At 58.5% G+C, this 27,007-nt stretch overlaps 1 protein-coding gene across 7 annotated transcripts; it reads right to left on the bottom strand.

The window, feature by feature from the left end:
- Positions 1-110: 110 nt before the first annotated feature.
- On the bottom strand, positions 111-27,007 carry TEAD3 (TEA domain transcription factor 3). Of its 7 annotated transcripts, none has more exons than XM_071768441.1 (15): positions 26,806-27,007; positions 14,758-15,011; positions 11,559-11,623; positions 9,404-9,466; positions 9,210-9,272; positions 6,931-6,942; positions 6,430-6,567; positions 6,170-6,213; positions 6,003-6,064; positions 5,493-5,626; positions 4,589-4,762; positions 4,297-4,437; positions 3,941-4,093; positions 916-2,788; positions 111-867 (listed from the first exon to the last, which is right to left on the bottom strand). In XM_071768441.1, exons 2-14 carry the CDS (start codon positions 14,891-14,893, stop codon positions 2,675-2,677), a joined length of 1,299 nt encoding a protein of 432 aa, XP_071624542.1. In that variant the 5' UTR covers positions 14,894-15,011; positions 26,806-27,007; the 3' UTR covers positions 111-867; positions 916-2,674. The 7 variants fall into 7 exon arrangements, with proteins under 7 accessions (XP_071624542.1, XP_071624543.1, XP_071624549.1 ...); XM_071768442.1 differs by having other exon boundaries at positions 111-894; positions 943-2,788; XM_071768448.1 differs by lacking the exon at positions 26,806-27,007 and adding an exon at positions 15,537-15,617.

Raw genomic sequence — 27,007 nt, 5'->3', positions numbered from 1 at the left:
ATAAATCTGTCTGTCTATCTATTTATCTATTTATTTATCTATCTATCTATCTATCTATCTATCTATCTATCTATCTATCTATCTATTTCTGAAGCACTTGAGCCAACACATGAACAAATAATTTTAATGGTTTTCTCTTTTCAGCAGACTGTAGTTTTTGTGGAGCTCCACAGTCTCCTTTCCTTGAGGTTGGACAGATACAGTAAACACAACAAATATATGATACAACCCATCACAGCTGGATTAAAAAAAAAATTACACAAAAAATATAATACATTAAAAAAAAAAGGATTTTTAACATTGTGGACTGACACAGCTCTAAAAATGGTGATTGTAACCCTGGTAAGCTTTACAAAGTCTTTAAAAAAATAAAACAGTACTTCATGTGAAATTCATAAATACACTGGAGGAGAACGGAGGGGCTGAGGGGGGGCAGGGGGGGCGTTGAGAAAGCATCTCTGGGATTGTGGATAAATCCCAACGGGGCCCATCAGGGCCCAGCGTGTGTGGGGGCAGTGGGTGGGCACCCCAGGTGGGATCCAGGGATGGGAAGATGGAGGCACCAACCAGTCCAGTTAACCAAGAGCTTTGTCCCAGTGGGGCAGGAGCAGGGCATCCCTGCAGGTCCTGGTGGGAAACTTTGTGGAGTTTTCATTCCCAGAGTTTGAGATCAGTTTGAGCACAACAAAAGGAAGCAAAGAGAACCACAGAACAACAAACAAACAAACAAAATGCTACATATGAGGACTTGGCACAGCCCTGGGGTGAGGTGCCTGTGCCTTGCCCTGGATTTTTCCTTCTTTCTTTACCCCCTGCTCCAGCCACCCCCTGCTTGCCACAGCCACCTCCATCCATCCCTGTGACCACCTCCACCATCCCTGTGGCCACCACCATCTCATCTATCCTCTTGGCCACCTCCACCATCCCTGTGGCCACCACCACCTATCCTCTTGGCCACCCCCTCTCATCCTTTTGGCCACCTCCATCCATCTCATCCACCACATCCTCACCAGGTGAAGTACCAGGGTGGTTCTGTCCAGTTCCAAAGGACCAGGTGGCTTTTCCCAAAGCCCCCATGCCTCACAGGACACCCATGGCAGCATAATGGCAACCAAGGCCCTTCCCTGAGCTTTGGGGCTGTTCCTGCTCTTCCACCCCAGCAGCACCGAGTCCGAACCACCGAGTCCCCCCATCCAGCATCCTTCTAATGGCTCCTGCCCTCTGGACCTCCTGCTCCCTTCACTCCCTCCTCCTCCAGCATGGAAAACCCAGCTAAACCTGCCCACCTTGGGCTTGTTGTCCCCGACACCCTGCTCAGTGCCATCAACCCAAAACCCAACCTCTGTCCCCCCCGTGTCCCCTCCTGCTCCCTGCGGATGCTCTCCCCAGGCTCTGCCCTTGCCTGGGGACTGGCCATGCTGCTATGGCTTATTGTGGGCTGCAAAAATGCCTCCAAGTAAACCCAGTCCCCTGTCCTGGTGTCCTTCCTGTCCTCTGTTCCCAGCTCTGCCCACTGGCAGCCTGGCCCTGCATTGCACAAGCTCCTTCTCCCCCCACCAGCCCCTCCCCGTGGGATCCAGGCTGGAGTGGCTGCAGGGAGCAGCTGAAACCAGAACAGTCAACAGAGAAAAAAAGGCAAAAAAGGTGAAAAAACAAGAAGAAAAAAAAAAAAAAGGAAAATGTTCATATGCAAAGTAAATCAGGCAAATCCACCCCCCCCCCCGTCCTGTCCTCATCCAAGTGACCACAGGGGGGGGGGGTACATTTAGCTTGGGCCACCACCCCAAGAGCAACCCCTGAAGCAGATGCAGAGCTCAGGGGATGCAATCACCATAGAAAACCAACCAACTGGTTGGGAGCAACCCTGGGGAGATGGGGACATCCCCAAACCTTCCCTCCATGAGCCAGCTCCCCCCTTCTCCTGCACGGCTCTGACCCAAACTCAGCTGCATCACCTCCTCCAGGAGGGGAGGAAAGAAAAAGAAAAAAAAAAAAGTTTGCATCGTTGATCCCCTCCCACCTTCAGCCCCAGCCAGGCATGGAGAAGCACCCCAGGTGTCAGTCCCTGGGGAGATGGCAGTGTCCCCCTCTGTCCCCCTGCTCCTGACTGTCCCCGTGTCCCTGCTGCCACCTGCCATGCCAGGCTCTGCACACCCACTGCCACGCCAATGAGTTTTGGACCAGGTCATCCAATGTCCTCCAGCCTGGCCATGCTCACTTTTATCTGCTTGGGACCAGAACCCAGAACCAGGACCAGGACCAGATCCCAGTGAGGGGGTGAAAAGAGGAATCTCTGCTCCGCTGTCCCGCTGCACAGTGAGCTCCCAACCTTCACCAGCAACACCAAGAGCTGCTCTCTCCCCATCCAGCACCACATGTGGGTTTCCTTCCTCCCTACTCTTCTTTTCCCATTCTTTTTTTTTTTTTTTTTCTCTTTTTTATTTATTTAAAAAAAAAAAAAAAGAAAAGAAAAAAAAAAACAACCTCTTCCTAAGTAGAAAACATCTGCGATGGCACGATGGCAAGTCAGTCTTTTTGTTTGGCTATTGTTTTTTCTTCCTCCTCCTCCTCTCTTCAAATGACTTCTCACCAGGCAACGGACACGAGTGGCTTTTTCTCCACGGCCCCCTCCCTCCCCTGCCCCCCAGGCCCCTGCCTGTCCCCAAGGGCCCCCCTAGTCCTTGACCAACTTGTAGACGTGGTGTTGGGCGCCGTGTTCGCTGGTGGAGACCTCGAAGACGAAGGCAATGCAGAGCAAGGTCTCCTGGGTGTCCCTGTTTGTAACAACCTGGGGCAGAGCAGAGAGAGGGTCAGGAGGGGCCCCATGGGGAGATGGTGACATTTTGGGGGGGGGGGTTCTCCAAGCTTAGGTGCAGCCACGTTAATTGCACCCTGAAAAATGTGCTACCCAGTTTTTAGGGGGTTGCAAGGGCTGGGGTACAGCCTCTTTAACCACACCACTAAAAAAAAATTGCTACGTTTTATTGGAGAGATTTGCAGGGGCTCTGGCACAGCCACTTCATTTGTACCACCCGCAATTTCCTGCCTGATTTTGTTGCGGGGTTTCATGGACTCAGACACAGCCAATTTAATTGCATCGCCAAAAATCTGCTACCTGATACCTGGGGGGTTTGCACAGGCTCCCACACAACCACTCAGTTTGGCTCTTGCAACTCATTCAGGGGCTGCAGAGGCTTAGGCACAGCCACTTGGTACTTGCACCACCAAAAAACTGCTCCCCAGTTTTAGGGGCCTGCATGGCCAATTTAATTGCACCACCAAAAATCTCCTACCCCCATTTTTTTAGGGGAGGTTCAATGGGCTCAGGAACAGCCCCTTTAGATCCACCATGAAAAATTTGCTACCTCTTCACTGGGGGGGTTGCAGAGCCTCAGGCACAGCCACTTTGCACCACCAAAAACCTGATCCTCAGTTTCAAGGGGTTGCCACTTGATTTGCACCATCAAGTTTTGCTCCCTGTAATTCAGGGGGGGTTGCGTGGCCTCAGGTAGAGGCACTTTATTCATATCACCAAATTCCAATCCAATTTGTGCAGGGTTTCACAGGCTCAGACACAGGCAATTTAAATTTGCACCAGCAAAAATTTCCTACCCAGGTTTTTTTTCTTTTTTTTTTGGGGGGGGGAGAGGGAATGACTCATGGGCTCAGGCACATCCCATTTAGTTCCACCATGAAATATTTGCTGCCTCTCAACTGGGGAGGTCAACAGACCTCAGGCTCAGGCCCAGCCATTTTATTTTTACCACCAAAAACCTGCTGCCCATTTTTTTTTGGGGGGAGGGGTTGTTTCATGAGCTCAGGCACAGGACATTTCATTACCCCACCAAAAATCCGCTCCGCAGTTTTGCGGGTGGGCGAAGCACAGGAAAGGACCCGATGTGCCAGGCTGGGAAACACCCTGGCAAGCACAGGGAGGTACCTGCAGGATGGTGAAATTCTCCAGGACACTGTTCATCATGTACTTCTCCGGGAGGTGCTTGAGTTTGTGGATGAAGTTGATCATGTACTCGCACATGGGAGAGCGGTGGATGCGGTAGACGAAGCGGCCGTTCTCCAGCCGCGCGTACTCCGTCTGTGGGGCACAGCCCAGTGAGCAGCCACCCCCCGGGGGGACAAAACACCGTGGTGGACAACCAAGACATGGTCGAGATGTCCTCTCCTCTCCACCCACACACAGGCACGCAGATGTGTTGTCCTACACCCGGCTCTGGGGCTTTCTCCATCCCGACACCTGATTCCCAACCCCTTCCCGATGTAGCAAGGTGTGGGACTCACCTCCACCTTCTCCACGACTTGCTTCCCGAAGGAGCACACCTTGGTGGAGACCGTGATGGTCATGTTCTCTGCACTGCTGTACTGGCTGCTGACACCATAGAAAGTCCCTGGCCCGTCCTGGATCGTGCTGTTGAGATCCGCCTGGAAAGATGAGAGCGCGGGGAGATGGTCCCATTAGGTACCCCCACACCCAGGTCTCCATGGGAACGGGGCACAACAGCTTATGGGAGCTGCAATGAGCTCAGGGATCAAGGACAAGCCTTCCCCAGCCTCCCCCTTCCCAGCACCATACCCAAAATTTGACGAGGAAGAAGGAGTTCTGGGGCCCACGCTCATAGAGCTCCTTGAGGCCCCCTTTCTTCTCGGGGAACTTGTCATAGATCTGGCGGATGTCCACAGCCTCCAGCAGTGGGTCACTGTATGAGGGGTTGGTCTGGCCAATGTGCACAAAGAGGTGTTTGCTGTACTGTAAGGACCGGGGAGGGAACATTAAAATGAGAGGTCAGGTGGATCCCAGAAGCCCAGACTGGTTTGAGTGGGATGGGACCTTAAAGCTCATCCAGTCCCAACCCCCTGCCACGGTTCACATTCTCTGGGGAGAGGAGGCTCCCCGTGTCTGCTTTGTCCTGCAAGGAGGGGATGGAGCTGGATGGGATACAGGGGGAGTTGCAGAGTCACAGAACCCCAGACTGGTTTGGGTTGGGAGGGACCTTAAAGCTCATCCAGTCCCAACCCCCTGCCCTGGGCAGGGACACCTCCCACAGCCCAGGGTGCTCCAAGCCCCATCCAACCTTCAGCACTGCCAGGGATGGGGCAGCCACAGCTTCTCTGAGAAACCTGGGACAGGGGCTCAGCACCCTCACACCAAAGAATTTCTTTCCAATATCTCAATCTCCCTTCTTTCAGTGTGAAACTGTTTGCTCTGGTCCCATCCCTCCAGGCCCTTGTCCCAAGTCCCTCCCCAGCTTTCCTGGAGCCCCTTCAGGCACTGGAAGGTGCTCTAAGGTCTCCCCAGAACCTTCTCTTCTCCAGGCTGAACACCCCCAACTCTCTCCCCTTGGCTCCAGAGCTGCTCCAGCCCTCCCAGCATCTCCGGGACCTCCTCTGGACCCGCTCCAAGTGACAAGAAGATGCCACCAAGCACCAGGATGGGCCCCATCCCAGGTGGGCAGAGGGGACAGGGAGGGGACCGTTACCGTTTCGGCGTCCCGTGGCACTTCCATGAAGGCCGAGTACTCCAGGAGCCGGAGCTTGGAGGAGGCGATGGTTCGGTCCTGCCAGACCGGCACGGCCGAGGCAGTTGGTGGGAGAGGAGCCAAGGGCTCATAACCTGGGCAAAGGGACACAGGAAGGGGACAGCCATGAGCTGGGGTGAGCCCCTGAACCACCCTCCTTACCTCCACCCCATCCCCCTTTAGCTCCCAACACAGGGCGGGGAGGGCGGGGGCGGGGTGGTGTTTCTATATTTTTTGGGCCACCCCGTGGGATGTCCCATTGCTGGGTGGAAAGTGATGGTGAGGGGAGGACATAAAGTGGGGTCCTGATCACCAATGGGGCTTTTGAGAGGGTTTAAACCAAGGTTTGAGGGCTGGGGAGGGGACCACAGGCAGGTGGCACTGTGGGTCGGGAGGTGGCACTGAACAGGGGACAAAGAGGACCTTGGAGATGGGAAAGGGTGGGATCCAAGGAGCAAGGAGAGGACTTACTGGCTAGTGATGGAGGCATGGGTGGCTGGATGGGGTAAGCTGGTTGTGCAAACGGTTTAATGCTAGAAAACAAAGAGCATCGTTAGGTTAACGAGCCTGGGCCACCCCAGCCCCAAGGGAGAGGGGTGGGGGTCCTGTCTGGCAGAGGGGAGGGGTCTTATACTTACTCCTGAGAGGGTCCAGGCTGTCCTGGGATAGGCCCACTCCAAAACTGGGGGAACATCACAGGGAAGAGTCAGTGGCTTCTGAACACCCCCCTCCTAAACAAACATCCCCCTCCCCACCTGCTGCAAACTACAGGGAGCCCCCAAAGCCCCCCCTGTGCGTTGCCACCGGGGCCAAAAGCATCCCCCCAGAGCCTGTGCAGCTCGTGTGGGGGGGATCCCTCATGTGACCCCCTTTCTGGGGGGTGTGGGGCTGTCCTCACCCTGGGGGCAGCAGAGAAGACAGCCTGAGGAAGAGGAGGGGGGGGGCTGAGCTTGTTCTGCAGGACGCTGGCTGAGACGATCTGCGCGGAGGACATGGATGCCATGCTCTGCAGAGCCTTATCCTTGGAGACCTGGTCCTGGAGGGGAGGAGGGGGGGGAAAAGAGGGAGAGGGGGGGTTACATGGGCAGACCGAGGCACCCCCACACCCATCTGAGCATGCTCAGCAGGTTTTGCAAAGCTTGGAGCTGGTCCTGGACCCGAGGAACCAGGGTGTGGATATCGAGGAACCAGGGTGGGGATGACCCATGTCCCCCCCCATGCAAATGCACCCATTCTAATTAATGCTTTAACCTTGGCAAATGTCCTCTGGGGAGGAGCTGCCAGGTCAGGAAGGTGTCCCCACTCCCCCCTGGGGACACGAAGGGTTTTAACTCCTCCGTGGGAGGGGGCAAAAGGCATCGGGGAGCGAAAGGCATCACAAACATAGACTCCAACTTACCAAGTTCATGGCCTGTCCGCAAAAAAAAAGGGAAAAAGAAAAAGGTTAGAGCGTGGTGGGAGCCCACAGACACTGTGTGTTCCCCCTCCACACAGCTGGTCACAGCAGCTGGATTTGGGGAGCCAACCCCTTGACCCAGGTGGTCCCTGGAGGATTCTCACGGTGGGCATCGATGCCCGAAGTTAATCCCACCAGGAATGGGATGCCAACGTCCCCTGCTATTTCAGGGGCCCATTGTGGTGAGCCAGGCCCACACTTTTGTTGGCTTTTAAATCTCTTTTCCAGCCTTTAATATCCTATAAAGCCTTTACAGCCCCCTGGGGACCCCCAGCCACGGCATGGGGAGGAAGCACCAACAGCTCCTGCCCTGCTCCCAGCTCTTTGGCACCAACACCCCAAGTTCAGCACCTCAAGAAATACCCCAGCACACCCCCCTGTGCCATATCTGCATTTATACAGGAGACAAACTGTTTTTCCTTTTCCCTTTTGCTCTGGAAGGCACAGCAGGAGCTTGGGGGGGAGACTCCAAGGTGGGACATTTGTGTCTGGAGATGGAAAGCACAGCCACAGACATCAAACTCCAGCCCCAGAGCCTTGGGATCATTTCTGCCTTTTCCTCTCCCCGCTGATTCCCCCAAAAAGCCTTTTAAAAACTTAATTTCATTAATTTTTTTTTTTTCTTTTTGTGCAAAGGCTTCTGCTGTTGCTGATCCTGCTGCCCACCCCACCCCCCTCCATTCCTGTCTGCCCTTCTCAGGTTTGAGACCTGGGTTTAAGATGTCCAAGCCTGAATGTTCCCAAAATAGTTCGGGTGCCCTCTCCTGGCTTCTGCCAGCACCCTCCTGGCACCCTGCTCGTGGGGCATCAGGGTCCCTGCTGAAGGGCATGGCTTGGTGGCCTCCCAGGCAACATGAACCAGAGCTCCTCAAAGCTTTGGAGCCTAAAATGCCACTGCCAGCTGTGATGGTGGCACCTATGGCAAGCTCTGACCATGTCCCCTGCTGCCAGCCCTAGGGACAGAGGCTTGGATAGAACACTCAGGATGGGGGATACGGGGAGCTGGTGATGCTTTGGGGACCTTGAGGTCACTGAAGTGGGGACTCAAAGGTCTTCTGGGCTCCCATACCCTTAGCATGTCCCCCCTGGATCTGCCCATGGAGCTGCTTCCTGGTGTCACAGGGCAGGGATTACCCAGGAATATCCTGTGTGGGAAGCCAGATGTCCCCAAAGGGTTGTCTCACAGTGGGGACCACTCTGTCCCCCACCTTTGTGCTGTGTGGGTCCCACCTGAGCAGGACTTGGTCCTTTGGTGATGCCCCAAGTCCTGCCCATGCCTCCCATCCTCTTCCCACCATCATCATCTTCCCCCTCTCCGCCACGGAGCTGGGGAGCAGTTAGAGAAGGGTTAGTTGGGCTCCAGTGAGGAGGAAGAAAGGAAAGAAGGAAAGAAAGAAAAAGAAAAGCCAACCAGAAAAGAAAGGATGATCCAGATTTTCCTTGCTCAGCTCCCTTGGCCCCTGGAACCATGGGCTGCTCTGGGGCCACCATGTCCCCTGCTCTGGACCACCGTGTCCCCTCCTGGCAGCATGGCCCCATCTGGACCCACTGCCACCCACGTCCCTCAGGTGCCACCAGGACCCTGGTGTGTGCCAAGCTGCTGGACTGGCAGCCTCCAGGGCCCCCTGGGACCCCTTTGCTTCTGCCCACATCCCTCTGGCACCAGTCACGAGTGGAGCCAGGTCTCAGCTGGGGGGGACGGGGAGCAGACTTGCAACCACCTGAACTTTGGGGGGCACCCCTTTCATCAACCTCACTTTGCCTCACTGGCTGCCTGGGGGGGTCCTTCCCCTCCTGGGTGAACCCCTGATGGCCCTCGAAGAGGGGGCAGCCCTTGTGTGTCACGGGGGGGGGGTGTTTAAACCCCCGTTTCCCCACGGGTGAGTCCTTCCTCGGGTGAAAGGAGGGGATTTGGCACCCAAATTATGGTGAATTAGGGTGAAAGGAAGGTGCCTGGGAAAGAGGGGGAGGCTCTGGTGTCCCCACCTTCTCTGTGGCCATCCCCTAAAAACCATCTGGTCCCAGGAGCCGAGGGAGGGGGAAGGCAAAAAAAAAAACCAAACCAAACCAAACCAAACCAAACCGTCAGGACAAAAAAATATAAAATAAAATAAGGAAGAAGAGAGGAAAGCAAGCAGCACATGGCAGAGCCGAGCACGTTAGTCGTCAGCAAGGCCAGGGTGGGGTCGGGGTCGGGGACACCAGGGAGGGGACACGCGTACCTTCAGCTTGGACTGAATCTCACGAGATTTCCGCCGGGCAAGAACCTGCAAGTGGCTAGAGACCTGCAGAGAGAGAGCAGAAGGAGAGGGGGAACAGCAGAGCCGTCAACCAGAGGAAAGGAGGAGGAAGGAGAGGGGCTGCCCATGCTCACAGAGACACCGCCGCGGCCACCTGGGCGAGGGCCCCAACGTACCTTGATGCCAACCTGGTACTCCCGCACCTTCTTCCGAGCTAGAACCTGGATGTGGCTGGACACCTGGTGCCCACCACGCCGTTCGGAAAGGAAAATACAAAGATGATATATGTGAAGGTAAGGTTTCCCCCGGCCCGGCCCTGGTTGGGTGGGATGTTGTCCCCCCGAAGAAAGGGAGGAAAAAAAAAAAAGGGAAGGGGTGATGCTCCCGGAGGTGCTGAGGGTCCTGAGCCTGCTGTGAGCTGGAAGGAGGAAAATTGTTGGGAGGGGATGGAGCCTGAAGCTTGGGATGGTTGATGCTGGGTTGATGCTGCCCCGTTTGGGGTGAAGCTTCTTGGGATGAAGGAAGGAGGAAGGAGGAAAATTGTTGGGAGGGGATGGAGCCTGAAGCTTGGGATGGTTGATGCTGGGTTGATGCTGCCCCGTTTGGGGTGAAGCTTCTCGGGATGAAGGAAGGAGGTGGTGGAATCCCCATCCCTGGAGGTGGCTGTGGAGATGTGGTGCTGAGGGCCATGGACTCAGCAGAGTTGGGTCAATGGTTGGACTCTGATCCCAAAGGTCTTCATTGAATCATGGTGTGGTTTGGAAGGGACCATAAAGATCATCTTCTTCCAACCCCCCCTGCCACAGGCAGGGACCACCTCTCACTAGCATCTTTTTCAACCAGAACATTTCTGTGGTCCTGTGAAGCCTCTGTCTGGGTTTCCCATCTCCTGGGGCTTCCCAGGGGGACAGACAGGAACCCCTGGTGCCTGCAAGTGCAAGGAGCTGCTGCTTGCAGACAGTGCTGAGAATACAGCCCTTTGGGTTTGGGGGGGGCCTGGGTTACCCCATGGGGGGCTGCAGCAGGACTGCTGGTCCCAAGGGTGATTCAGGAGGGACTGACCCATCCTTCCCGTGGGCTCCTGCTGATTTTCCAGGTGGGAAAGGTGAGAAAAGGAGTACAGGCAGGAGAGATGCAGCATGGCTGAGGTGGGGGGGTCCCTGCAAGCAGGGTGGGGGTTCCTACACCCACCAGGGATGATTTTGGTGAGCTCCTTCTCCAACCAGCACCAGGCTGTCCAGAACATGACTGTACAGAGGGGACAAGGCCACATACACTCTCCCCTGTGCCCTTCCCAGATCCCCCTTCCTGGAACATCCTTTTCACCCAGCACCACATCCTTCCCCCCATGAAGGGGGGACCTGGGGAGGTCCAGTTAAGGCTTTAAAGCCCCATTCAGCACTGGTTTGAACTCAAAGACAATGGCCAGACCCTGGTCCCCTTCCCTCCACCATCAGTTCTGGTGGGATGTCACCCCCATCAGTGCCTGGGGACCAGTGTCCCTCCCCTGCAGGGACTCATGGCACAGGACAGCCCCAACACAAGCGTCCCCATATCCCAAAACCATCTGTCACCCTGTGGTGGGACAGGCACCCTCTCCCCAGCAACCCCAGCCACTTGCTCTGCCAGGACAGGCAGGACCTGGAGGGAAGGGCCACTGGAAAGGTGACAAAGGGACATGTCACATCGAGGGCTGCAGAGTTGGGTCTTTAGACAATTTGGGTCTTTGGCAGGAGGGTGCAGCAAGGGCTCAGAGCTGGGATGGATGTGACCCTGCCCACACTTTCTGCAGGCACGGGGGGGGAACTGCCTGCTCCCTGCCTGCATCCAACCTCTTGTGGGGCTCAGTGGTACCTCTGACCCCTCTGGGACTAGCACTGTCCCCCCATGGGGAGAGGGACAGCTCGCTGCCAGGTTTTTGGGGTGCCTTCACCTTGGGGTCTGGCACAAACAACATAAAACCCAGCCCGAGGCCGAGGTGGGAACGCTCCCCAGATCCAGGAGAAGCAGCAAAGAGAGATGCACGAGCTGCTTGGATGGAGCTTCCAACAGCTCCTGCCACCCACAGGGTGACCCTAGCTGGGCAGGGAAGGGGGGGCTGGATGCTGCGTGCCCCCATCCCCCAAATTCCAGCACATCCCTGGATCGAGCATCCCCAGGGATGTTTGCGCTCGCAGATGAAGCTCCCCCCAGAGGAGGGGGGGTCCCGCTGACGCTGGTGGCTCCAGGAGGGGACACAGAGGATGGCGACGCTGCTGGACCCCCTGGGCTTACCTGGCCCCCCCCTTTCCCACTCCCCCAAAGAGAGGGACCCCAGAGCCACGGCCTCACCTGCTTCCTTGTCCGTGTCTTCCCCGTCCGCAGTTTGATGTACCGGGCGATCAGTTCGTTCCGACCTGGAGACAAAGCCAGGGGGGGTCAGTCCCAGGGAAAAAGGGGGGGAGCTGGGGGCATCACCCCCAAAAGGGCCCCCCGGCCCAACCCGATGCTGCTGAGCCTCAATGAGGGATTGCCAGAAGATGGTGCTGCCATGCTCCAGCCCCTGGAGACATCAGGGTGGCCCAAGAGGACATGGAATTTGACAGCCCCCACCCCCACACACCAGCAGGACCCACCTTGTGGTCCCCACCTCATGGGGAGCTTCAGGTCCCCCCCCCCACCACGGTGATGAGCAACTACAGACCCCTCCTAAAAGCCATCCCAGTCGGAGCCCCCCACGGGGGACCCCACCAACCCCCTTTCCCCACGGGGGTCTCCCCCAGCTCCCCCTCCCAAGCCGTGCTGGCCTTTCCACCAGTATTTCCTAACGTCCTGGGTTTAATTCAAAGCAGAAGTTTGCTTTTGCGCCACATTTTAGGGGCCAGCTGTGGCCAATCTCCCTTCAAACGTCAGAGCAGCTGGGAGCTTTCTTCTCCCAACCCCAGCCCCGGCCCCCCCACCGCTGCACCCCCCGCACACGGGGGCGGCCAGGCACGCCAGATTTATTTTAATGGACCAGATGGTCATGGTTGGAACTTGTCAAAATGCCCTTGGAGAGGGTTTGGGCTTTAGGAAAAAAAAAAAAAAACTCTTAAAAAAAAAAATAACCCGCCTCCCCCCCCCCCCCCCTCTTCTTCCACCCTTCCCAGCCTTGGAGCAACTGGGAGCTCCTTGGCAAGGAGGGGGGGGACACAGAGGGACAGACAGGGCCAGGTGGTGCCTGGGGATGGTTGTGACTTGGTGTCAGGCAGATGGTGGGTTGGTGGCATCCTTGGAAATGGGGACAGCCAGCACAGCACCCCCAAAAGAGCCAGGCTGCCACCCCTCCAGCCTCGTTAGCACCTAATGAACCAGGTGGCCAAGGGTGTCCCTTAGGGCCAGGTGAGATGGTGGTCACACCAAAATGGGGCTTCCAAAGGGTGAGGGCTGAGGGGACCCTGGGGCTGGGGGCACAGCATCCTCCCCCTTTCCACATCCGGCTCTCAAATCTTGTCCTGGTGCTCCCCATATTTCCTCCTTTAGTTTCCCCCTTGGGAAATAAATATGAGAAATAAATATGAAAAAGAAATATAGGGAAAGAATGTGGGGGAAAAAATAAGGGGGGCAGATACGGGGGCAAAATATGGGGGGAAAATGCAGGGCAAAAAATAAGGGGGGAGAAATATGGGGGGAAAAAAATATGGGGGGGAGAATAGAGGGGGAAATATATTGGAAATAAATATGGGAAATAATTGCAGGTACCTTGGTGCACCCCAGTGGGGCAGTGCCAGCCCAGCACCTCCTGCACCCATCCCACCTTGCCCCTGGTGGCTGTCCCTGTCCCCTGTGTCCCTCTCTCCCTGTGATTCACCCAGGCCCGTGCCATTCCCTCCCAGAGGGCACGTCCTCCTCCAAATTACCACATTCCCCAAATTCCTCTCCCCTGACACCACCACGTGAACCAGTTGGACAGGCTGGGTTAAAAATAACCCGGCGGGCAGCGAGATGGGGGGGGGAGGACTGGGGAAGGGGGGGGGACAGACACATTTCGTGCCCATCCCAGCTCCCACCTGCTCTTGGGACACACGTCCCTTGGCCACCCCCGCACTGGTGGCACCAGTGGGGCACGGGGTGGCCATGGACACCCCACGGGACATCCCAAAAAATAAATAAAGTGCGGGGGGGGGGTTGGGGGTGTGGAGAGCATCCATACACCTTAATGTTGGGTGGTGGCATCTCCTGTGCCTCCAGCCGTCCTGGGGGGCTCGGCACCACCATCTGGGGGTCCCCGTGGGGAGGGTGGGGGGAGATGAAAGGTGAGGGGGGGGCCCACTGCTTCTTTAAGCAGCTGCCAGATGTCTCCGAAAGGCTGGAAAAACCGGTCAGGGCTCGGCAGGGCCAGGCTCCCAGCGGCACTTCAGCTATTCCGGGAGAAATCCAAAAAATGCACCCGCTTGGGAAGCCCTCTGCTCCCCCCCCCCAGCCCAGCAGACACCCCAGGATAGGGGGGCTGGCAAGTGGGGTGGCACCAGAGACTGCGTGGGGACGGGGACAGTGGCACGGTGGTCACCGTAATGTCTCGGGCTCTTTGGGTGAGCCGTGGCTGGTGAGGGTGACATCCCAGGAGGGATTGTTTTGGAGGCTGGGGATGAAGGCAAGGCCACCAGCTCTGGTTCTTCATGGTGAAGTGGCATCCCCAGCTCTGAGGTCACCAGCCCTGGGGGTGACATCATGGGAAATGGAAGGAAGGAAGGAGGGGACAGCCCCTACCCCCAGAAGGGATGGGGACTCTTCCACCACTCTTTGGTGGCACCTTGTGCTAGCATCACCCCCCCCCCCTGCATCATCCCTTCTCATCTTCCTCATTGCAGAGCTGACAAGACAGAGGTGTTTTAGGAAACAGGCTGAGACCCTCCCAAAACTCATCACAGCAGTGGGGTCACCCAGCCCTGCTCCTAGTGACCAAGTCACCAAAATCCAACCCAGGTGCTGGTGGCTTGGGGTGGGCAGGTGACTGTCCCCAGCGGGTGCTCCCCACCACTGGGCTGGGTTGGGGAAGGTTTGGGGAGGGATGTGGAAGCAGAGGGGAGCAGGAAGGTTGGTGCTGGCCCTGTGCTCCCCCTCCCTGCCTGCTCCTGCTCCCTGCCTGACAACTTCACCAAACCTGTTGGTCCAGCAGGGCAGAAAGAGGGAGGGAGAGGGAGGGAGAACCAGAGCAGAGGGAGGGGACATGGGTCACTGCCACCTCCCCTGTCCAGCTCCAGGATAAGAGACTCTCAGACTGGTTTGGGTTAGAAGGACCTTAAAGCTCATCCAGTGCCACCCCTGCCATGGGCAGGGACACCTCCCCCAGCCCAGGGTGCTCCAAGCCCCATCCAACCTCCAACACTGCCAGGGATGGGGCAGCCACAGCTTCTGGGGGCAACCAGGGGCTCAGCACCCTCACCCCAAAGAATTTCTGAGCTCTCATCTAACCCTCCCCTCTTCCAGTTCACAGCCACTCCCCCCTTCATCCCATCCCCCCAAGCTCCTCTAAAAGGAGGTGCTGCCCCCCTGCCCCCCCAGCACTCACCGTACATCTTCCCTTCATCCGAGAGGATGATTTTCCGCCGGCCGCAGGGGGGGTAGATTGCCAGAGCCTCCTGGAAGCTCTGCTCGATGTCTGGACTCCACACACCCTCGGCATCATTGTCCAGACTCTTGTCCATGCTGTCCTGGCCATCTTCCCGCCCCTCCCCGGGGCTGCCGCTGCTGTTCCAGCTGTTGGACGCTATGGTGGTGGCTGCTCTGGGCTCCGACCCCGAGCCCCCACGGACACGCAACAACCTGAGGGGACAGAGGGGACACTTGTCACACCTGGAGAACCTCGCTGGGGGATCCAAGCCTGTGGGAGACAGCCCGGTCCTGGGTCTGTCCCCGGTGTTGGCCCCGTCCCCGCTCGCACCTGGGGCTGCGGGCAGCATCCCGGTGTGGGGTGACAGACACAAAGGGGCTTTCCCTGGGGACAGAGACAACATTTTCAGGAGTATCCCCAAAACCAAGCCGCAGGTGACCACCCAGGGTTCACTCAAATAAAGCTGGGGAAGGAATCAGCCAGGATGCTGCATCCTCCATACGAGGAGCTCGGGGGCACACGGTGCCTATGGGTGACACCTCGGGGCAGGGCAGCAGCACCCCGTGAGCCCTGACCCTACGCCCAGCCCCAAAACCACCCCCAGCCCTCAAAAAAAAAAAAAAAAAATCCCCGTGCCTGGCAAAGGCAGAGCTGGGATTTGATGGGAGATGTTGGGCGGCTCCAAGCCAGACCCAGCTAATGGGAACCAGGTGGCCAGAACCCTCCAGCAGCCCTACCCTGGGCACTGGGAGAGGCCCTGAGGATGCTCATCCAGGACCTTGGGTGCTCCCCAGCTGGTGTTACCATGTCGAGGAGCCTTCAGCCCTCCTCCTCCTCCTCCTCCTCCTCCTCCTCCTCCTCCTCCCTTTGCCCAGCTCTCAGTGCAGTGTTTTGCAATAACATGTTTGGGAGCGTGGAGGTGTCTCCTGCTCCACACTTCCCGGACGGGCTGGGAGTGTACAAAGGTCTCCAGCACAGACATCTCCTTTTAAAGGAACTGCAGCAGCTCGCTGCTGGCTCCAGCACTGCGAGGCCTGGCTTGGGTTTTTGGGGTTTGTTTTTTTGGGTTTGTTTTGGGTTCTGGGTTTGGTTTTGTTTTGGTTTGTTGGGGTTTTTTTTTTCGGTTTTTTTTTTGTTGTTGTTGTTGTTGTGTTTTTTTGCGTTGTTTTTTTTTTCGGGATTTTTTTTGTTGTTGTGTTTTTTTGTTTGGGCTTTTTTTTTTTCCCTTTTATAAAAAAAGAAACTTCCCCACTCCCCATCCCTCTCTCTCCCTCGCTCTGATGTGATGTCAGCCCCTCCAGTCCCCACCGCCCGCCCCTGCCCACCGCCGTGTCCCCCCCCCCCTCCCGCCTGTCGCTCCCCCTCTTTGCCGAGCACTGTGGCCAAATAAGGAGAACTGGATTGTAGGATCGAGCCACAGCCAAGGAGAGATGGCAGCAGCAGGGACAGACAGGCCCACAGCACCCCAAATCCCACAGCACCCCGAGTCCCACAGCAACCCAAGTCCCACAGCACCCTGAGTCCCAAGGTACCCTGAGTCCCACAACACCCCAAGTCCCAAGGCACCCCAAGTCCCAAGGTACCCTGAGTCCCACAACACCCCAAGTCCCAAGGCACCCCAAGTCCCAAGGTACCCTGAGTCTCACAGCACCCCAAGTCCCAAGGCACCCCAAGTCCCACAACACTGACTCTCACAGCACCCTGAGTCCCACAGCACCCCAAGTCCCACAACACTGTCTCACAGCACCCTGAGCTCCACAGCACCCCAAGTCCCACAACACTGAGTCTCACAGCACCCTGAGCTCCACAGCACCCTGAGTCTTGTGGCATCACCCCCAGTGCTGAGGCATCCCAAGTCCCATAGCACCCTGAGTCCCACAAGACCCTGAGTGAGCCTCACAGCACCCCAAGTCCCATGGCACCCCCAAGTCCCACAGCATCCTGACTCCCATGGGACCCCAGGTCCTGCAACACCCCGAGTCCCACGGCACCCCCAGTTTGTGGCACCCCAGTTGCTGCTTGGAACCAGGGTGCTCCAGGGGACCCCAGAGAGATGCACTGTCCACACCAAGCAGGGTGTAAGGGACAGGAGAGGGGGGACAACACCAGGATAAGCCCCCCACAAACCCCCCCCCAGCCCAGTGAGTGCAGCAGGGCTCTAACCCAATGTGGTGCCATACAGCTGCACCACGGCAGCCCCCGACCCCCACAGCAGACCCCAAAACATTGGGAAACCAGAGACCCCCAGGCTGCACCACAGCATCTCAAGACCCTCCAGTCCCAGACCCCTGGAGCCCCAGAGTAGCCCCTGACCCCACAACCACACCGTGGCAGCTCAGGGGACCCCAGCCTCAGGACCCCTGGGACAAAGCTTTGGGGCCAAAGGCAAAGCTATAGGGCCAAGGACAAAGTTATAGGGCTGAGAGCAAAGCTATAGGGCTGGCAGGACCCTGGAACAAGCAGCATGACCAGTGTCCCCGTCCCCCTCCCACCTCTCCGGGTGTCATCCCCCTGCACCCTCCAGCAGAAAAACCCCAGCCCAGCTTTTTGGGGAAGCCGGGAGAGGAGGGAGGGAGATGCCAGGGCTCCGGCCAAGGTGTGAGGAAGCAGCTCCTCCTCCTCCTGCACCGAACCTGCTCTAGGCCAAGCCCAGACTCTGGATTTCCTGGAGGGAGGGTGCAAGGCACCGCGCTGACGCAAAGCCCGGCCCAGAGCCCCGCTCCACCCAACCCTTACAAAACACCACCCGCAATTAGAGAACCGGCACGGCTGGCCGGCCTGCGGACCCACTGCTGGCCAGACCTGCTCCGGGCAGGGAGGGGACTGGACCCGCCAGAAAATATGTCACCAGCTCCTGCCTCCCAGCTGCACCTGGGGGGTTATGGGGAGAAGCCCCCTCCCCGTGGCACAGCCATCTCTGAGGGGCTTGGGATCCCCGGGCCATAGTGGGGATGCTCCCCCCCTCATTGGGATACTTGCCCTCCACGGGCATATTCCTCCCATCTTGCAGTTCTCATCCTTCATGGGGATGTCCCCCACATAACTGGGATATTGGGGATACTTGTTCTCCACAGGGATGCTCCCCACCCAATGAATACCCCTCCTCCATGGGGATGTCCCCCCCATGCTGGGATACTCCTCATCCTTCATTGGGATACTCATCCTTCATTGGGATACTCATCCTCCAGGAGGATGCCAACTGGCACCCATGCCAAAAGGGGCCCTGCATCCCTCTGCCTTCACAGGGTGCCACCTTTAGAGGGTGCTGGAGGGGGGCTGCACCCACACAGAGTCCCCAGTGGGTGCGAGATGGGTGTGTGCAGTGGGAAGGGGAGGATGCTGCCAGGACAGCCCTTATCTCCCTGCAAGGCCAAGGCCGTGCTGGGCACGGTGTTCCCACGGGATGCAGGAGCTCAGCCCTGGCAGAGTGTGCAGGGAGCAGAGGAGGAGGAGCAGGGGACTTGCTGAGCTCAGGAGCAGGGTGCTGCTGGGACCAGTGCAACCAGCAGACAGGGATCAGGCTGGGAGTGTGCAGGGGAGAGGCCAAGGGCTGGGAGCACAGGGACATTGTTGCTTGGAGCCCAGGGCTGTGGGGCCACGACATGAGGTGACTGCCAGCCCCACAAAGCTCCTGCCATGGGGTGGTACCCATCCCCATCATGGGATGGACCAAACCTCCGTGTCCCAGCTGCACCAAGGAGCTCAGGCAGGAACCAGGGTCACCCCAATGCTCACCCGAGCACCCCGCCACACCAGGCAGTGTCACAGCACTGGGACCAGTCCCTCCCACTGCGTTCCTTGCTGGCTTGGCCACCCTTCAGCTGGTCCCATGGCCCCCAACAGCGTTGCCTGTCCTTGGAGATGGCTCTCAGGCTGCTGCTTTCTCACCCTCTGCAAACTTGGAAGGGGGGTGGCTATTGCCACAGGGTCCCCCCAAAACACAGGGGATGTAGGTCTGGCACCTGCTGCACATGGGGACCTGGAGCAGAGTGCTGACACCACTGGGGTGCAAAAGGTATGGGGCAGAAACACCCCCAGGTCCTCTCCTTACCCAGGGCTCCCCTGACCCACAGCAGGGCAGCACCAGGACCCCACGGGACAATCCCCATGGTGTTGGGGACATGTTTGGGGATGAGCAGACTCTGCAACGGGGAGGTCTGGCTGTATCCTGGCTCCATCCTGTCTTCCCAAGCAGGGGGCCAGGAGCAATCCAGCCCTCCTCCCTTCCTCCCCCCCTGCACCCAGACCCCCAGGGCAAAAGGAGAAAAGTTCACTGACAAGCCCAGGCACAGCACACCGAGGTGCTCAGCCTCACACCAGCACAGCCCCATCGGGGGGGGACACACACCAGGCCACTGTCACCCCCTCCCCATCACCACAACCAGTGGCACCCACACCCTGGGGGATGGGGGGGGAAGCAGCCCCCATTCTGTCCTGGTGCTGAGCATGCAGGTGAGGTCCCCAGGGACACTGAGAGGTGTCACTCCATCACACAGCTGGCTCTGCATGACACCAAACAGGTAAACCCCAAAGATGAGGCTCCCAGGCACCCCAGCTCCTCCCTGTGCCCCCCATCCTCAGAACATCAGAGCCCAGCAAGAGCGTGGCTGGGGGTCCAACACAGGCAGGCAAAGGCCTTCATTAATGTGCTCATTTTTTGGGGCAGGAGTCACTAATGTGCTCCTCATTTTGGGCGGGGGTCATTAACTCCTCACTTCAGGCAGTGGAGTGCTGGCTGGGGACAGTGTCCCCTCTGCCACCTCTGCACACCCTGTCACACAGCTGGACACGGCCAAGACAAAGGCTGCCAACACCATGGACACAGACACCAGCTCCAGAGGAAAGGAAAACCAAAGGAAAACCTTCATAGGAAAACCAAAAGCCTTGGGGCTCCAGGAGACCCCAGCAAGGCCACAACACACCAGGGAAGATCCTGTCCCTCCTACTGATGTCCCCAGCACCGTCCACCAAGCCCTGACACAGCTCTGCCAGGCACGACCCTACAGCACTTCCCTTGAGATGGCCAAGCACCCCTTCCAGCAGCCCTGTATCCCAAGCAGCTCACCCAGGGACCCTTTGGGAACATCCTGCCCCAAACTCTACCCCAACGACACTGTCTTGGGCTCTCTTGGGGACATCCAGGCCCCATCAGGGCAGGCAGCGGCGGCCGAGCAAGACGGGGCTTGGCGGGGAGGGCGGTGGAAGGTTTGTTTACATCGTGCTCCTCTTCCAAGAAGCTCTCGGGCTGCGGTGAGGGATTCCCCGGACCGGGAAGGGAAGGGATAGGCAGCCAGCCCGCTCCCTCTCACCCAGGTTTGCACCTCTTCCTCCCCAAGGGGACCCCCAGCACAGGGCTCGGGGACCTGAGTGGTGGGAGAGCCCCCCGTGCACCCTCCCGGCTCCCCTGAGAGACAGCCCAGCTCATTTCCTCCCCTCTATCGCTTCCTGTCCCTTCCGGCTTGGCGGGCGGCTCAGGAAGCAATCGGAGCAGGGAAACCACAGGAGGCCACGTGGCAGCATCCCACCGGGGTCCACAGCACTGCCAGGGCCACCCCAGGCACATGCTCCTCTGCTCTGGCCAAGACCCCCACAGCCAGAGGGTCCCACCAGCTCCCAGTGACACCCTGAGCCCCCAGTAGGGATAGGGCTGGTCACAGAATCCCAGAACTGGTTTGAGTGGGAAGGGACCCTAAAGCTCATCCAGTGTCACCCCTGCCATGGGCAGGGAGACCTCCCACCAGCCCAGGGTAAGCCCCATCCAACCTCCAACACTGCCAGGGATGGGGCAGCCACAGCTTCTCTGGGCACCCACGGGCTCAGCACTCTCACACCAAAGATTTTCTTCCTAAATTCTCATCTCAATCTCCCCTCTTTTATAACCATTCCCCCTCATCCTATCACTCCATGCAGCACCAGGCCAAGGGATGCTCAGCGCCCCATCCCGAAAGACCACGGGCAAGCAAGAGGGGAACTTGAGTGGTTTGATTTCCAGATAAAATTTGGGCAGGAAGGAAGGGACCGAGCAGATCCCAGGGCACAGCACGAGATGCTCCCTCCTAACGGCAGAACCGTGGGTGTGCAAACCAAAGCCTCCATCTCCACCCTCCTCTTCCTCTGGCCCTGGCAGAGCTGGGTTTCGGCTGCTGGAGAACCTGAGCCAGTTTTGCTCAAGCCTCCAGGTCCCAAGACCTGAGGGCAGGGGACAGAGGGACACCGTAACCCTGCTTCCCTCCCTGGCCCAATTAGGGCCGCCCTGCCCAGGCAGGACGGGGCGTTTCACCCAGCAGCGCGTAAATAGAAAGCTTTTTGCAGCATTAATTGCTCTCTGCATTATGAAACGAGTTGGATGGAAACAACAGGGTTGGAGTTAGCCTGCTGGGGATGGGCCACCCCCATGGCCACCCCGTGACACCTCCAGCGTCGCTGGCCTGTGTCACATCCAGTGCCAGGGCACAGCACCCTGGGGACCGCTGACTTTGCTTTTCTGCATCTCTTTGCCTGGGATGTCTCCCACTGACCAGCCAAATGAGCTCGAGGTGGCCACCATGTCCCCTGGCCCTACGGACCACTTGTCCCACGGGGAAGCCAAAGCTCCCTGCGGTCGGGAAAGCCCTGGGGGAGCCCAGGGCCAGACGTCAGAAAGACCCTGCCAGTCCTCAGACCCTCTCCTGGGGGGACAAATCCCTCCACGGAGGATTTTCGGGTGCTGCTGCCCCCATTTTGTGCCACTGCAGCAGGGCCAGGGAAAAACTCTTCCGGGGGGACTGGAGAGAAGGAAGAGGAGGAGGAAGGTTGCAGTGCATTTCACACCCACCCCCGTCCACATCCACCCTCGTGAAACCCAACCCTGCCCGGGGAGCAGCTGCGCCCGCTGCCCGTGCCACGGCACCAGGAGGAGAAACCCAGCGAGGTGGGGGGGGGGGGTGAGAGCTGACCACCACCCAGGCACCTGGAGCTGGTGGGGGGCTGCCAGGCATCACCATTCTGGAGACACCCCTGGCTGCCAGAGAGCAGTGTGACACAGAGATGTCACTTGGCCACCCTCTCCCCTGTGTTGAGCTCACGGATTTCGGGGATGCCGGGATTGCTCCGTAGGAACCACACGGAGCAGCTGTTCCCAGGGAGGGATATTTCAGTTTAGCTCCATTTTTTGGGTGTGCATGCCAGCAGGGAATCCATGGCAGAACATCTCCTGCTCCCAGCACCTCGCTCTGCCCCACCAGCCCAGGGCTGGAATTGGGCACAGAGACTCCCGCTCCGACGGATTGAAAAATTGCTCTGGAATCCTCAGGGAGGAAAGTTGCTAAAAATACACAAAGGCAGTATTCTTGGTAAAAGAAAAAGAGCTGGAGAGCCTGGCACAGCAAGCAAGCCCCCCGCCAGGTACTCTGATGCCCAAACATCAGAGCTGAACCCTGAATTTATGATGCCACTTTGGGCAAGGTGGTGAGCAGGGCACGGTGCCCACTAAACAGAAGAGCAAGAGCTCAAATCCATGTCACAGATGAGTCGAGGCACCAGCGAGCACCAAGAGGGCACCAAGAGGGCACCAAGGCAGCACCTTGCAAACAGGGGAGCGAGAAGCCGGGGAGGAAGAACTCAGGGTCTCGCCCCAAATCTTTGCTCCTGCTTTAGGAATCGCCTGGATCTTCCTGCTAATAAAAACCCGACGCTCACTGGGGTCGGGGGCTCGCGTGCCTGCGGGCGGGTGTGCTTTTTCCTAAACCCGAATTGCCTAAGCTGGAGGGGGGGTTGGGGTGGTGGAAGGGGGGGGGAAAGGGGGAAAAAAGAGAGGGGAAAAGGCAGGAGCTGACTGCCTCTGGGGGGAGGGCGGGCGGCGAGGAGCTGGCATGGGAACGGCAGCCCATCCTCCACGCACGCCGCTCCGCGTCTGTAAACTTTGAACATCTTCCGGAGAGAAGTTAGTGGCTATTGTGAACAGCTGGATCTAATTTTACGAGGAGCGAGGAGGAGACAGTCGTGGGGAAATAATAAGGCTTGGCGCTCCCAGGCGAGGATCCCCCAGCCCGGCCAACCCACCCGCTTCCATCGCACCCCGCCGGGGATCAGCGCCGGCCAGACGGGTGTGGGGGAAACTGAGGCACGGAGCAACGCCGGGATCAACCGCGTCCCGGGTAATGCGAACCAGGAGGCTGGGGCACCGTCCCTGTTCGTGTCGTCATAGCCAGCGGCCCTCCAGGAGCTGGGGGTGGCGTGGCTTGTCCCCACGATACGGATGCGGGGCCACCTCCCTGACCCCCAGCTCATGGGCACCGCGGCACGACCCGACCCATCCCTCCAGCCGGCTGCTCCCGGCGAGGCTCTGCCCACCTCCTAAAATTAGCTGCAGCTCTGCTGGCCCGTTCCCGGCCACCCCCCAGGGCCGGGGGAGCTCTGCCAACACACGCTCCGGGTCCACAGAGTTCCCCCCCTCAGCAGGGAGAGGGGGGAAGGGGGATAAACCAACTCCCTCCATCGCTCGCATCTCACTCGCCATCCCCAAGCTACCTGCGAGCAAGCGTTTCCTGGCCTTACATTTCTTACAGGGTGAAGATCAGCCCTGAAGTCACTTTCCACGCTGCTGGCCAGAGGTGAGCTCCGGGTGGGCTTGCTGAGAGCTGGCACATCCCATGGCACAGCCAGTGCCAGCTGGGTGGCAGCAGTGATCGTGGTGGGTTTCAGTGCTGCTGTCGTCTCATGGCACCCAACGGGGGACACTGGGGACACCATCCATTCGGGACCAGGTGAGGGGACAAGCTTCACTGGACACTCCAGACACTTCAACCCCAGGATCCCACCTCCTGTGCCAACACAGAGCCCTCTGCAAACACCACCCCACAGCTGCCACCCCTAGGGATGAGACCATGGGGTTCACGGCCTGTCACCTCCCAAGGGCTCAGCCACCTGAGGCTACCACAAAACCCAAAATGGCACCTAGCACCATACAACCCCCCCTTAATCCCCCGGGGTCTGGCACCACGAGGAGGTTTTGCCGGGGCCCCTCGCTCTCATTTCACAGCTGGGGGAAAACCAAAGCACCGGGAGCTGTAGCGGCGTGTCCAGACCCGTCGCAGGATCCGGACGCGCGTTATCGCGGAGAGAGAAGGGGGGTGGTGGGGGGGAAACGGCTCCTGCCGCGTGCCCCGCCGGCTCACCCCATCATTACCTTCCCTCCCTCCAAAAAAACATTTCATAAGCTGCCACGTGACAGTGGCAATAGCAAACGCCCACGCGCTTCAGGTGCCTGTCCCGACCGCAAGACTCAGGTGCCCGGGCTTGGCCACCTGGCCCCAAGCGGGCTCTTGGTCCCTAGAAGACTCCTGTCCTGGCTACTGACCCCAAATAAGATTTTGGATGGGCAGCTGAGAAGCTCAGAACATAGCCCAGTAAATCCCCCACGGAGGGGAGCTTCCAAAATCCAAGTTATTTGGTTATAACCCACCTACTAGCAGAGCCCAAGGAGGTGCAAAGACCACAGTAGTCCCACCAGCCCCTTGTGACCGCAGTCAAGAGAGAAGCTCCTAGAGATGGGACATTTTTGGACAGCACCCAGTGATGGATCCCAACCCCACAAAGAGCCTGGGGATGGCTCTTGCCTCGCAAACCCCATCAGCACCCTTGCTTGGCAGCCTCTTCTCCATTCTTCTCCTCCATCCTCTGCTCCCCTGAACAGCAGAAGGGGTACTAAGGCAAGAAAGCACATAGATTTCCCTGCAAACAGCCCAAAATTGCCCATTCCCCTGCTTTCCAACCACCAGGCTCACCTGCCACCAGCCTCGTGCTTGCTGCGTGTTTTGACGGGAGCAGCGCGGTTACTCGCTTTTTAATACATTAATTACAGCTGATTACCACGGCCACCCCCACCTCCCCAGAGCCCTGACCTGCTCACACGATGTCAGGGCCACCGGGACTCACGTCCCAACCCGCTTGGTGGTGGCAAGATGGGGATTAAACGGTGATTAAAAGAAGATGCTCTGGCTGGTATCATGATAAAGAGTGACCGTATGTCCTGGGAAGTGGAGGTAAAGCCCTTTTACTGAAGGGGGTTTTGCTTTGCAGAAAGGGGGTGTTAGAGGTGGGATGGCTGCTGGAGGGTTCATTTTGCTCCCCAAAATGCCCCTCTTGAAGCATCTCCCCACTCCGAGCTCAGTCCTAATGCTGCAGTTGCCCCAGTCGGGACGAGGATCCTTAAAATACAGGAGTCTGCTACTTTTCAAGGGTTATTGTTGTTAAAAAAGCTGGTGTGGTGCCAGCCCTGTGCCCACCTGGAGAGGAAGCTGGGTCCACGAGGTCCCCAGAGGAGATGGGGACACTGCCCCCCACCATGTCACCCGGCTAGAGGGGGGGGCCACTCACCCCACATGCATCCGCAGCCCCTTCCCATGGGAATGACATCCCTGCAAACCCAAATCCAGTGCCTTCTCCCAACGGGACACTCATGTCTGTCCTGTCCAGTTGGGGAAGTGACAGAAACGTCACTTGGGCTATGCCACAGTGACCATCACTCACCCCACCACCGAGGTCCCAACCCCACCACCCATTTCTCCCTCAGCTTTGCCATTGGGTGACCTTGAGGAGCCCTCACCCCTCATCCTCTTTGCGGACCCTCTTCCCATGAGGACACAACCCACCCCCATCACCCACCCCAAAAGCCAAGCAGGGGGAAGGACTTCGGGTCCAGCCCAGGGGCACCATGGCGGGTGCATGTGGAGTGTGGGGGGGGACATCATCACCCTGTCAACCCCTCAAACCTCCACCTGAGCACCCCAAAAACCAGGGCAAGGGGCGGCAGGGCCCCCCCAGGCAGTGCCAAAGCCCTGACTCACGGCGTGCACGTACCCGCGCGGGGTAAAGCGATAGGAGGGGACAGAGGACGCCGGAGCCCAAAATACCCCAGCGCGCCTGACACCGGAGATTATCGCTTCGGCGGGGCGACGGTCGCCTGGCCCAGCTCCCCCCAAAACACAAAAAAAAACCCCAAACCCCTGCCCTCGCCTTCTTCCCCTACCAACCACCCGAAGGCAATAAGGGCTGCAGGGCCCCCAGTGCCATTTCCAGCTGTTTTTTCCTCAAAATAGGCGTTTTTTTACCTCAGCTGGTACAGGCCAAAGGCGTTCACAGGGCCTGAGCAGTTTCGGGGGGCGGAGGCGGGCGGCACTGTGAGGGTTTGGCTTTATTTTCCTTTCCAACAAGGGGAGGGGAGGGGGAGTTAAGAGGGGAAACAAAACAACCCCAAACCCAAGGAGGGTACAAAAATAAAATTAATAATAATAATAATAATAATAAAGATGACACACTGCTGGAAATTAGACATCTAATTGCCGCCTCGCTAGCAATGCACCCCTATGACGAGGCACAAAGTGTTTCGCACACACTCAGCCCATGGTCATCCCCTACATGCGTGTGACACACATGTAACGTGACACGCGTGTGGACCCACACACCCCACCCGGGACCACCCTACCCACCTTCCCCCCCCCCCCCCTCAGGGCGAAGGGGAAGGGGAAGGGGGAGGGGGGTTTGTTCTGGCGGGGCAGGGAGGCGGCTGGGCCGGTTTATCGCTTTCTATAACGCCTGGAGCCCTCCCTGCTCCCGACGTATGGGCCATACCGTACACAAGGCCCCTTTGTAACCCTATAGCCCGGGGATGCGCCTGAGGGGGGGAAGGCGGAGGGGGGTGGGGGCAGCGCGGCATCGACGGGGCGGGAGCCTGGGGGCCTGGGGAGGGTGCGGAGATTGGGAGACAATTTGGGAAACCCCCCCCAGCTGTGGTCCCCACACACACACACACACATGGGGGACTGTCGGAGGGAAGCCCCCAATGGGGGGGAACGCACACACTGGAGGAAGAGGGAGGTGGGTGCGACCCCGCCGCCCCCCACCATCCAGCGGGGTTGGGTGAAGGCTACGGGCCGGGAGGAAGGACGAGAAGGAGGAGGAGGAGAAAGAGGGAGGAGGAGGAGGAGGAAGGGGGGGGTTGGGAGGCTCTTCCCAGCGAGTTCTTACCTGCTCCGTGCTTCGGAGTGGCTGGGCCGGCCGCGGGTGCCGGGACCGGGACCGGACCACGACCGGACCGGGACCGGGGCCGGGCCGGGGAGGGCGGCAGGAATGCGGGGAGCACGGCGGGCTCCCGGGTCCGCGCACGGAGCCAGGCGCAGGGACGGGAAAGTTTATGCAAGGGAGGAGCAGAAAGTTGGGAGTCAATCAG

Source organism: Heliangelus exortis, chromosome 25 (assembly GCF_036169615.1).
Source record: "Heliangelus exortis chromosome 25, bHelExo1.hap1, whole genome shotgun sequence".
NCBI lineage: Eukaryota > Metazoa > Chordata > Aves > Apodiformes > Trochilidae > Heliangelus > Heliangelus exortis.
Note: the sequence above shows the minus strand (reverse complement) of the source record. Positions and strands in the feature narration are given on the sequence as shown.

Excerpts from the sequence above, each read along its gene's own strand:
- TEAD3 (XM_071768441.1), bottom strand. The coding sequence starts at position 14,893 with ATGGACAAGAGTCTGGACAATGATGCCGAGGGTGTGTGGAGTCCAGAC. Across the intron at positions 11,624-14,757 it reads GGATGAAGGGAAGATGTACG|GTCGGAACGAACTGATCGCC; the intron begins GTGAGTGCTGGG and ends CTTTGTCTCCAG. Across the intron at positions 4,763-5,492 it reads TGCCACGGGACGCCGAAACG|TACAGCAAACACCTCTTTGT; the intron begins GTAACGGTCCCC and ends CGGTCCTTACAG.